Source organism: Archocentrus centrarchus, chromosome 3 (assembly GCF_007364275.1).
Source record: "Archocentrus centrarchus isolate MPI-CPG fArcCen1 chromosome 3, fArcCen1, whole genome shotgun sequence".
Lineage (NCBI taxonomy): Eukaryota > Metazoa > Chordata > Actinopteri > Cichliformes > Cichlidae > Archocentrus > Archocentrus centrarchus.
The window spans coordinates 14,549,575-14,562,433 of record NC_044348.1 but is presented as its reverse complement, the minus strand read 5'-3'; the positions used below and the strand labels follow the sequence as shown (position 1 = coordinate 14,562,433).

At 40.6% G+C, this 12,859-nt stretch overlaps 1 protein-coding gene across 2 annotated transcripts in view; it reads right to left on the bottom strand.

The window, feature by feature from the left end:
* Positions 1 to 3,037: 3,037 nt before the first annotated feature.
* The window catches only part of dagla (diacylglycerol lipase, alpha), a 44,920-nt gene continuing 35,098 nt past the window's right edge, over positions 3,038 to 12,859 (bottom strand). The window contains exons 17-21 of one of the 2 annotated variants that reach the window (XM_030723812.1): positions 12,488 to 12,696; positions 11,950 to 12,076; positions 7,792 to 7,958; positions 7,505 to 7,522; positions 3,038 to 6,346 (exon numbers count right to left, since the gene is read on the bottom strand). In XM_030723812.1, the coding sequence (XP_030579672.1) occupies positions 5,242 to 6,346; positions 7,505 to 7,522; positions 7,792 to 7,958; positions 11,950 to 12,076; positions 12,488 to 12,696 (1,626 nt within the window). In that variant the 3' untranslated portion in view covers positions 3,038 to 5,241. The remainder of the gene's footprint in view (positions 6,347 to 7,504; positions 7,523 to 7,791; positions 7,959 to 11,949; positions 12,077 to 12,487; positions 12,697 to 12,859) is intronic. The other variant, XM_030723822.1, reaches the window with a different exon arrangement.

Here is a 12,859-nt window from a genome sequence, read left to right as displayed (position 1 = left end):
TGTTTCCATAACAACTATCAACATGACAGAAGAACATGTAAGTGCAAGTTCACATCATTAAGAACAGTATAAATGTGAAAGGAGAATTAATATATCAAATGATAGGATACAATATTAATTTTATTTTACTTTACAAGAGCATCTGGCCCTCACAGTGTCTGCTGAGAAAAATTCCGGCTCTTGGACAAATGTAGTTGATGCCCCCTGATGTATGGTTTGGAGAGGGTGGCACTGATTAAAAAACTGGATGCTGAGCTGGAGGTGGCAGCGTTGAAGATGCTCAGGAAGAAAAGAGGAAGACCACAGAGAAGATTCATGGATGTATTGAAGGAGGACATGCAGAGGGTTGGCGTGACAGAGGAGGATACTAGTGATAGGGTGAAATGTTTGCAGATGATCCCCTGTGACGACCGCTTTAGGGTGCAGCCAAAAGAGGAAGAATGTAGGCTAGACGAGCTGGTCTGAGTATTTCAGAAACTGCTGATCTACGGGGATTTTCCCACACAACCAAAGAGAAAATATCCAGTGAGTGGCAGTTCTCTGGACCAAAATGCCTTGTTGATGCCAGAGGTCAGAAGAGAATGGCCAGACTACTTTGAGCTGACACGAAGGCAACAGTAACTCAAATAACCACTTGTGGCAACCAAGGTATGCAGAAGAGCATCTCTGAATAGACGACTTGTCAAACCTTGAAGCAGATGGGCTACAGCAGCAGAAGACTACACAGAACGGCACTCCTCTCAGCTAAGAACGAAAAACTGAGGCTACAGCTCACACAAACTCACCAAAATTGGAGAATAGAAGTTTGGAAAAATGCTGCCTAGTCTGATGAGACCCAATTTCTGCTGTGACACTCAGATGAAAGAAGCAGAATTTGGTATAAACAGCATGAAAGCATCAATTCATTCTGCCTTGTAGCAATGGTTCAAACTGGTGGTGGTATAATGGTGTGGGCAATCTCTTCTTGGCACACTTTGGTTCTACAAAACAAGCATCGTTTATGAACAAAGTGTACCCATCTTCTGACGGCTGCTTCCGGCAAAGATAATGCACTGTGTCACAAAGCTCAAATCATCTCAAACTGGTTTCTTGAACATGTCGGGAAGTTTGCTGTACTCAAATGACCTCAATCCAATAGAGCCCCTTTGGCATGTGGTGGAACAGGAAATTCACATCAATAGCCTGCACATCATTCACATGAATGTGCAGGCTATCGATGTGAAGAACAATGGCAACGTCAGAGGAACTAAAGATCTAACAAGAAGAACTGCATTTTTAAGTTGGGAAGGTCTCTTGAAGCTATTTCTAAACAACTGCAGATTCAAAAAATCAGTAGTTCAGACCTTGGGGAACTGTCACCCTTAGATGAGTGGAAAGGAAACGGGATATTCAAGAACAACCCAGGAACCACCAAGGTTCAAGCCTGTCGTGAACTGGAAACTACTAGAAATTGCTGGAACACCAGCTTCGCTCTTCATATTGAAATGAGTTTTACATCGCCATGGGCCAAGAGGGTGCCAACCAAGAAGGAAACTCCTGCTCTGGGCCTGTTTTGCTGTCAGTGATACTGGAACATAGCACGAAGTGGATGGAATAATGAAGAACTACAACCTCCAAATTCTGAACCTCAAATCAATGGCTAGGTGGTTGAAACTTGGACACAGCTGAGTGTTCCAACAGGACAATGATGACCAAACACAAAAAATCAGAACTGGTTTTGGAATGGATAAAGCAGCCTAACATTAAGCTTCTGGACTGGGCTTCCCAAAGCCCCAACCTCAACCCTATTGAAAATTTGTGGACTATGCTTAAAAGCCAGGTCCATGCCAGGAAACCAACCAATTTAAATGAACTCTACTAATTCTGCCAAGAAACGTGGTCAAATATCCCGCCAGAATTATGCCAAAAGCTTGCTGATGTCTACCAAAAGCATGTGGTCGAGGCACAACTTGCTATGGAACATTTAACCAAATATTAATGGGCGTGTATGTATAATTTGAGTCTGTATGTATATGTTTGACCCTGTGTGGAGAAAATCCAAAATAAATTCTACCTTGTGCACCCGATTCTTGTTTTCTAAAGTCCTTAAAGATGTATGGTGTACAATCATTGCACCCTGGAAAAAGAATTACTATGACATTCATGCTCACGAAGAGTGTATGTAAACTTTTGACCACAACTGTATACATCAGGTTTTACTGTTGTAGGTGTTTCATTTTGAGTTAGGCTGCAGCCCCAAAGAGCCTACTGCTGGAGTGATAAAAAAAAACACTGATCTATAAACAAACAGGATAGCGGACACTCTTGGCGTAAAAATTGATTAAACTATTCAATCTTATTTTGTACTAAATATTTTTCTCAGTGTGGGTAATTGGCTCATTAATTCCAGCATTATTGTTATCAAAGACACCTTCCATCCACTTCACGTCATTTGACCCATGATGCCTCTATAAGGCTCCACATTAGATTCTAGTCTCTAATCAGACCTGCTGTACCACTGCACCTACACGACAGCTTATAATAGCTCAAACAGCTCATCTTTACACAAAATATATCTCTGCTCTCAGCACTTCTAAAACCGATGATACATCAGACCTAAAGGATCTCCTAAATCCTGTGCGTCCACGTGTGAGCAGCAAACGATATATCTAAATACAAACTCAATCACACTGATTCAAAGATAAGACACAAGACAAATTTCAAATAAAAGACTTATCAGTAGCACAAACTGAAAAAGTACACAAATGCATGTTTTTCAGTTTTGTAGTTTATTTCATTACAGGCGGGGTAGTGAGGGAGAGGGATTAAATACATTCTCATTGTGGGGCAGGAAAGGAAGGGAAGCAAACCAGGTAAACATGGACAAGACATAGTTGAATTATTCCTTTAAATAAAGACCAATTTTTAAATCTGCCAATAGTTTTAATAAATGTCAGATGAAATATTTTTTATACATCTGTACTGATATCTTTTTATATAGTAATTATCTCCTTATTATTATATAGCTGTTTTCTACATGACTCTATTGGAATTCATCTTTTTTTTTTTTTTTAGACATCTGTATAAATAATTACACATAGAAGATGGTGCTATACACATCATGGTGGAAAATATTGGTGCTTTCTTTCAGCAGTGTTTGGTGCATGACCAGCTGCAAGCAAAGCTACTGAATGTAGGAAATTGCTGGCCCAACTTTAGTGTATCAACTGGGACTGGCAGCATGATTTGAGTAGTGTCAGACTGTAAACTAACTGGCTGGTCTGCTGTGAGTAACCACAGCAAATCTTTTTTTCCAATTGGAGAGACTGTGCAGATCACTATGGTGACTCCAGGCTTGATGGTGGCGCTGCACCAAAAGGTCACTCACTGTGAGAAAGCTGTCACTCTGCAGCATGTCTCACCACCATGACATATTTGCAAAAATAAAAAGCATATTGTTACCATGGCATGGCAGAATGTCAAATATTTTTCCACTCAGACAGGGAAAAAAAAAAAAAAGAGAAAAACTGAAATACGTAAATCCTTACATCTGGGAAGGTCTAAAAAGTTCCCCGTACTGTCTTTAAAAACTGAGATAAAAACCACTGACATCAAACCAATCTGTTGCAAGAGCAATAAGGATAATACCATCAGCAAATATAGCAATAAAAGTGATAACAACATTAAGTGTAATAAATAATTCAAATTGTGAGCCACCGGTTACACCCAGAGTGATATGGAAGATAGTGCGCTGCACACAGCATTTAGAACCAACATACGTAAAGTTTGAGCACATTTATTAATTCAGTCCCACCTCAAGGATGTTTGAGATGAACCGCATTAAAGGGAAGCAAACGCCTTAATGTCCAAAATGACTGAGAGCACCTTCAGAACAAGAGAATTTATATCCCGAGAGAAATGTAGGATATATAGTTTTGGTCCTGTCTGGTGACCTCAGTGACTATTGAGCCTCTCAAAAGTTTGAGTTTACATACTATAATTTCTGGACACGTTTAGAGCTTATTTACTGTGGCTTAAATGACAAGACATGTTTTATTCCAGCCATGCTACTCTGAAATGCATGCAGACTGACCTGTTTCTAAGAACTCTCCAAGGAGAAATGTACAGTATTTATTAAGAGACTAGGACAACTATTAGCAAGTTTGTTATTCGTATAACCCCAGTGTGCAGAGGCTGTGTTTTGGAAATGAAAGTCATGGCAGTGTTTCAACGTCAGGATGACATCGCTTCTGGAGTTGAAGTGTAACAGTCTTGATGGGAACCAACAGGATGGCTAGGGAAGGAGATAATGAACTTAGCTTGTTTTTAAATAAAGCAATATTCATATACATATACAAAATTACATCTCATAAATACATTTGGCAAGACAATGTATTAATATTTTTTTGGCAACAGGGGTAAATTGAGCAATGATGTGTGCAAGTAACCAAATGTCAGTCTAAGTGGCTTAGTCATGATTTCTCTTGAAGAATAAATAAATAATTAAAAAAAAACATCATCATGCACTATAAAGAGTAACCAAAAGACTCAAAAACATCCATAGGCATCTGAAATAACTTTGTCACAATCACTAAATGTTTAAGACACATGGATTCTCACCAATGTAACACACTTACTCTCTTTCTCAAAGTCAATTCTTTGTAGACCTGAGGAACATTTCTTGAATTCTTATCACTTCTATTTATTAACAAAATGTCCATCTTCACATTCCTGATTTAAAGAAATAAAACAAAATAAAGGCTGGACAAGTTTCCGGAGCTGCTGAGGGTGCAGGAAGTCGTACAGTACATCAACCCAGATGATGTGCCTATGCTAACCTCTTCTACAGTGTAGTTTTTGAATCCCTGCTCAGTTAAATATTATCCCTTTGATTTGGTTAAGTCAGGGAATCGATGCAATGTGGACGCATTCCCATGTGGGTGAGACAACATTTTGAAATGGCATTGTGAAGCTACAGTTATTTATATTCACCCAAAAGCAGCACAGCCCCCTGGCATGCAGAGAGAGGTATCTTTTTTTTTTTTTTCTTAGTCATTGCAATAGTGTGAAAATGCTATAAACAGAGTTCACGGGGGACACCTGAAGAATGGGAATAGTTTGTGAGTTGGTCAAATTCTGTCACTGGCTCTCTGATGAGTGACTGCATTCCATTGCATGCATGTACTGTGATATGTTTTAAAATCTGAAATTGACTGCACCTTTCAATCAGAGCAAAGGGCATTGGAGCCTTCAGCACACACTCTACACCATAGATGATAGTGTGTTCTCTTCAGGGCAGTGGCAAGGGGAAGATGTTCGTAGGGAGTGTATGGCTGACGGGGCACCCTCGCTAGGAGAAAGGTCGTTGAGTTCCTCAGATGAAGAGAGGGGGAAGGAGGGTGACAAAGATATGCCCGAAGAGGGGTCGGCAGATCCAGCAAAAGTGCGTGGGGGCTTGGGAACTAGATTAGGCTCCACTGTTGCTCTGGCCAGAAGTTGTTTGTCATCCAACTGCTGTTCATTTCCAAGACACTCACCCTGCCCAAAGGAGCCCCGGCCTGACTCAGACTCCCCATCAGACAGGTCCAAAGTTGGTGAGCTGCTGCCATCCAGTCTGAATAGAGAGTCTAAGTATTGGGCGAACTCCAGCACTGCCTGGCTGGGGTTTCCATTGGATAGGTGGGGAGGAGGAGTAGAACCTGCTGGTCTGGTCTCTTCACTTAACTGTTTCTCTTTTGTTTCCAGCTCCCAGTCTTCCTTTTCTCTATCCATTGGTCTAGTACCAATTTGTGGACTGAGGGGAGCAACAGGTGTGCTCCCTGGGCTGTAGACACCAGGCATCTGTTGGTGATCCTCATCAGGAAGCATTTTCAAGTTGGGATTAGGCTCATGTTTGTAAGACTGAGCCAAGACACTCTGGTTTAGAAGAGCTGGGGAATGGAGTCCACTGTAGCGAGGTGTGGCAGGAGACAGCCTCATGGGATAATCTGGTGTTGATCTGGATTCCAGTGGGTTAAAAAAGGGCCCAACCTCACCCAGGTGCTCTGGTGTTGCTTGGCAGAGGACATCTGCGGACAGTAGCTCAGTGCGGGAGCTCAGAGATGGGTTCTCCTCAGGGATCGGGGCATCCAAAGGGAATGGGAGGCTACCCAGCATTGGTGAACCCCTTAATGCAGCAGAGGACCGTCGGGAATCCAAACTATACAGGGACTCTGCATCTGATAGACTCTCCATGACAGCTAACGGTGCGTTTCGGTCCCGCAGCTCCACTGCCAAACGTTCCCTTGCTCCACGCAGCACTACAGGCACTGGGGGAGGAGGGCACTCAGAGAAACCATCCAGAGATATTTCAGACTGGGCACACGAGCTGGAGGAGAGGAGAAGAATGGGTTGGAGCATAATGAAAGGGAAAGGAGAGGAGAGGGGATTCAAAACACAAGACAGACATGAAAATGAGTCAAAATAACTTACGGAAGGTTAAAGAAGGATAGAAATGAGAAGTGTTAGTACTGAAATTGTAGGTATCTAGATTCTACAGACCAGGTGAACACTGCAAAATACTACATAAATGGAAGAAAGAATTTGAAAAGAGAGAGAAAAGAGAAAGAGAGAGAGAAACTGGTAGGCCAGGAGTGTATCCAAGTGCATGTGCTCTTGTATCGGGATATAATACAGGAGAGGAAAAGTACAAGGTGGGATCAAAAGGTTCTGTGACTCTGTCTACAAAAAGCAAAAATCACATCTGATTTCAGAACAGCTTATTTCACCCTCAAGATCAGCTTCTTGTGCACCTTTGACCTTCTGCTTTGATTTTTAGATCATTCCACTAAAGTCCCATTTTGACCACTTGCCAATGAACTCTCATTTCACAAAACTTGTGCAGAGGGCGGACACTAGCTTCTGTGTCAAACTGATCCAACCTTCATATTACATGTTTGCTGCTTTTGAGAGCTGGGTCTCAGGCCAAAACTCATGAGATCAAACAGCACTCTTCAGTGGACGATTCCAGTATCCAAGCCAGGGCGCAGCCATCCATTCATGGGGTCGTTCACAGTGAATACGTCTGCCATTTACAGACTGTCAAAGTGGAGTCCTACTATAATGTCCCGAGGTACCAGAGGAAGGACATTTACTGCATATAACTTAACCTGTGCTGCATAAATAGGCGTCCTCTTTTCCATTCTAACAGCGGAGGGGCTCCAGGGAAAAACAGGCATATCTAAGTGGTCAGAATGGTGTCCAGTGGTGCACAAGGAGACCAGCTTGAAGTGGAGATCTAATTTAAATCTGCTGTGGTTTTTACTTTCTATGGGCACAGTCACAAAACTCTGTGATAGTACCTTTGTAATTTATCCACTACTACCAGGAATTCACACTGACTTTGGACAGGGGTTCAACCAGAGAGGGCAAAGTGGGAACTGAATACTACCATACGTTGCAACAGCTCTGTGTTCAGACAGCGTGCATGCGTGCATGAGAGAAGGGAGGACATTATGCAATATTAGTATTGGCATGCTTTGCTTACCGTAACAATGGTTTTTGTCTTTTTTTTAAAAAAACATACAGAACAGACAGAAATAATTTTGAGAAAACAAAGTAGCAGTTAGTAGTAGTAGCATTTTTTTTTTAGTACTGGTTATATAGTTAAATTATAAAGCGCCATTTCCCAGTGATTTCCCCTATACAGTAGGTTAGGATGAGGTTTGCTACCATTATATACTGAGCAAGAGTGAAAGCTGAATATAAAGATCAAACTATTTCATATATTCTTTCAGGCTCAAACACACCCACAGTGGTGCCTCGTGTACTAACCGAACACTGCTGTTCCTGCGGTGGTGGGTTGTAGGCGTTGGCTGCTGAGAGGTTGTTGATGTATCCACGAACAAGGTCTCTGGGTTCAAGTCCACTTCTGTGGGGCTCACCATGATCTTGGCTGCTGACAGCAAAGCAGTTTTCCCTTTGTTGTAGTTCTCCAGCACCTGTCACAAGCACAGGAGTATATACAGATACATGACTTGATGGATAAAGGCATGACGAGAGGAAGCGCAGAGAGGATGTGCTTCGGGGCTGTGAGTCAACAGAATAACTACATAAAAATATGTAACTGGAAAAAGGCAGTCTAACCAATTGAGTTTTATATGTGAAACTTTTATAAACTGGGTTACTCTAGCAGACACCCACTGATTTTGTAGTTGTTATACCGTTTTTACTGTTTTTCTTTGTTATTGATTCATTTTACAGATTCGACACAGAAATGTGCTGAGATGTTCTCCTTTGAAAAAGCACATTTTTCCTCTTCATCAGCAGAAAGAAAATTCCCAAAGAAATAGGTAAATCAGGAAATTGACGTTTAATCAGTTGGCTAGCGACAGTTAGAGAGTGTGGCATCCACACAATGTTCGTTTTCATCCACCATCACAAATATAATTTATCAAGAACAGATACAAAAAAAAAATACAAGCTCACAAATGCATTTGGATCATCTTCAGTAAGATTATAGTAGTTTAACAGTATTATGCAGGTCACCACTACAACTGTATTTAAAAGTGCACAAGTGCATCTTGTAATATATTGTTTAAAAGCAGTGTAGCTCAGATAAATGTAAGTGCAATCTAAAGGTGAGCCCACACCTACTCCAGCTGACATTAAACACCCACGACCAGTCATGATGCCTGAGCAAGAGCTACGCAAGGCCTGCGTTACCCCTGTGATAGGGCATAACAAACCATACGACTCTATTATCCATCTTAGAAAAACATTTAACACACAAAGCTCGTCCAGTAAAATATGAACTGTGTTATGGTGACTGATGTAAATGAGAACAGAACAAACATTAATATCTGGTTAAACAGTGTTGGGTTAACTTTAATGACTTCAAACACAACACATTGTGGTATAAAAACAGGTGCAACATGAGGACATGAATGAACACACACACACACACACACACACACACACAAATACATGTGACAATGAAATGAGGTGATAAAACTAAATTAACATTAAAAGACAAAAACATATATTTATTATTGTTACATTGTGCAACTTGGTTATGGATGACAAGTGTAAACAGTGTGTTACATGAATGAGTTTAACGGATTACATATGCAAACATGACTGCTGCAAGTGGCAAACTACATTAAATATCTGGCACCAACAATGTTTTTTTGCATCATTCCAACAGCCATAGATTCATATGAGATAATGCATAGAATTAATAAAAACAGACTATGACATATGAAGAATACAGGACATAAAGTGGAGGAACATAAAACTGTGTAAATTAGAAATGTGTTTTTATTAGTAAACTTCCTCCACTGCACCATGCCAGTATTAAGAAAAAAAAATCTAAAATCTGTTAAGACACTGTGAGCAGAGCCGAGTACTCCACATTTACGCATTCATTCCCTCTTGCTACTTCATCTGCTGCTGATGAGTAAATGACAGTGCTTTCAAAGAGCAAAAAAAAAAAAGGAACACACATCCAGAGAGAAGAGCTTCAGCTACTGAAAAACCCAGCCAGGAAGGAAGAAAGAGCAGTTAATGTGGAAGAAATTAGGTTACCATAGAAACTTTGTGAATACAAAGAAAACTTGTTATGTAGAGGAACAGGATTAGAAAGTTCATGCCAAAGCACTTGACCACAGGCGCTGTAGCTGAGAGAGGAATGGAAAAAGAATGAAGGGTTGTTTGAGGAAAGCTGGATGATGAACCTTGTTAACAAGAGGAGTGCAGGTGGGTTTTGATTCAACCTGCAGGGCTGTAAAAACAGATTTTTGACTTCATGATTTAAAGTGATCACATGCTCCTGTAGTGTTATATACATCATTAACCAGTGATGTATTCGAGGAGATCATTATTGAGAAAAATCTGACCACATCACCTTGTGGTCGTGCATTTCTTCACTGCTGTTCAGTCACGTTTCAGTGTTAAGCTTAATACCTTTCCAAAAAAAACTTTTAAAGGCCACCAGTAAACTCGCCTGGAGTTGCTGCATCCAGCCAACATTTTATGTGTAAGGTGACAGACTAAAAATGCCAGCTGGAGTGGTTAAAGAAGCTTCTTTGCATACTGGAAATTTGTGGTTTCTTTATAATCGTAAAAATGACAGCTTTATGCTGACTTTTCTTAATCTGCTGGCTCCAGCCTTTGTCCCAAGACTGACCAACATCTGAGTTTTACACATCACACAGAAATGTTTCCCGAAAGTGACATTAACAGTTTTATGCAGCTCCATTAAATATGCAGACTAGTAATGTCCACAGAGGGTGACAATTTCTAATTATGAATGTGATAAAGTTTATACAACAGATTCAAAAAGAGTGTTTGGCAATTTTATATTGGGAGGAGAGTGTTCTGTCTCAATACAGTTAGACTGGTTAGATAGGATTTCATCTTCACAATGGTGAGAGATGGGTGGCTCTGACTTAGGTTGTGCTGGAATGCATGAATCATCTTTAGCTGGAAGAACTCCTGAGTGACTGTTGGAAAGGACAGATATCATGCATGGCTGAGAGACAGAGGTAGAGTCTGACAGAAGAGGAGGTGGAAGAACAGACTCAGCATCTGGAACAGAAGAAGATGCAGTGACAGTGAGCGGTGTAGAGACAGTTTCAGTCTCTGTAAGGGAACGAGTGCTAGACAGGTCTTTGTGGGTGGCAGATGAAGAGTCAGAGGGAGGAGGACTAGCATTTAGTTCTGTTTGGGAGGCTATTAACTCAGTGGTACTGCATGTAGTTTGACTGACTCCCAGTTCCTCTGGTTCCAAGTTTTCCTGCTCAGACAGGGGACAAAATCGTTCCAGTACCTGCAGAAACACCAAAGTATTATACCACTACATACTAAACAGGCAGACTTAACCTTAAACATCCATCTAGAGACACAAAAACAAAGGCAAAACCAAGTCAAAACACACCATATACAGTCAGGAAATACAAACATAAAACATTAGGTCTGCAGCCACAACAAAGTGCAACCCCCAAAAATCAACCCTTCACATGCAAACATTCACATTAATACCCTGGTATCAAAACAGATGTTCAATGTCCATGACGAACAGCCACATAAAGACCAAAGAAGACCACGAAACCAGCCACGAGCAAACAGTTCCCAAGCTTTGAGACAGGAGCAATGTGGAGAAAATAAAAGGTGTGGTAAGTTTTAGGTTAAAGGTGGGTAACATGCATAAATTAACAATGGAGTCAGATTACATTTTGCAAAATCCTTCAAAAAGAATTTTTAATAATAAAACTTTGCAGGCGTACGACTAAAAACCTTTATAGTCCTATGCCTTTGAAATTGCACATTTTTTCTATGTGCAATTTCAAATAAATGAAAACAACCAACATATGATAACTTCTGGTTAAATTCCCCAGTGTTTACAGAATGCCATGAGATGGGTAGATTTAAAGGATAAGGAGATCATAAATACATCTTCTATTTTCAATAACTTTTTGATAAATGTCAGCTTGATCGCAACAATATCTACAAATCTCTTGTGTGGGGACATTGCCAGATAAAGACTACATCATTCAGCTCTTAATTTATAAACAAGTGCAGTTTTTACTAAAGACGCAGAGAATAAAATTTGAAGTGTGCATCACACCAGGAAGGAAAACACATCACAATTATTCTGTTAAAGCTGAGGCTTTGTTAAAAGCCTGCTTTAGTATTTACTAAGATGGCCCTTATCTGCAGAATTCTTATATTACAACTAAAAAATTACAACTCAGCTGCTGGCCTCTGTCTTTTCTATCTTTCTTGTCACTTTAAATATTCCCCCCTTTATTAAGACACACATCTCTCTTTTTTTTTTTAATAGTTAGAGCCAATTCCCATGTAATCATCATCCGTTTATTCCATCACCCAATGTTGGAAGTCAAGAGCAAACCTGAAAAGCTGTTTCTTCACCATTTCAAATACACCCCACTCAAAAGAATGCATCTGCATGCACACAGATTAAAAACAGACCTTGTTGAGACCCTCCATCACCATGTGGGGCATGTGCTCATTAAGCATGGCAGGTGATATGATGACCTCATTGAAGGCCTTGTTGTCCCCCCACAAAGCTGAATAGGTTGGCTCTTCCTGGCCACAGCTAAAAAAGGGAGGGGGAAGGGAAGGGGAGAGAGCGAGAGAGACAGAGAGAGAGAACCTGTCAGTCACAGTGAAATCAAGTGAACACCCAGGTTATTCAGAATCAGAATCTTTTCCTCAGAATTCAGAACATGGGGGACAAGCATATTCGACTGTATTATACCAATAAGTGGAATATTTTTTTTTACAAATACAGACTCACAAATTGGGGTAAAAGATTAAATGACAAAGCTAGTTTGTTTGCATAGCACCTTTAAAAAGCACTGCAGCATTAAAAAAAAAAAGAAGAAGAAAAATAAATAAAAGGACAGGCTTTACGAAACACCACTCAACTGACTTTAGACAACACATTCTAAACACAAAAGAATATGTTTGCATTTAATTGCAGCAGCCGTCAAACCAGTTTTCTTACCATGTCTCTGGAGGATGGTTGTGGACCACGTGGATGATCCTGCCAGGTGGGTAGAGGGGTGTCGAGGCTGACAAGGCAATGCTGAGGTCACTGGGGTGTAGCCACAGGCGACTGCTGGGGGGTGCTGCAGGCTGAGACTGAGGATCATCATCCTCTAGTGGAAGCTCTGATTTTGGGATGCATTTAGTGCCTCCCGCAATAATCCTCCACTGTGGCAAAGAAAAAAGGTAGTACGCATCGGAATATTTGTATGCATTCCTTCATAGCAACACTTAATGCTGATTTGACAGATAAAAAAAGCAACTATCATGCCTTCTTACATTACTGTATGGGCTCTGTGAAACAATCTCTTTGTTTTTTCATACTACAAAT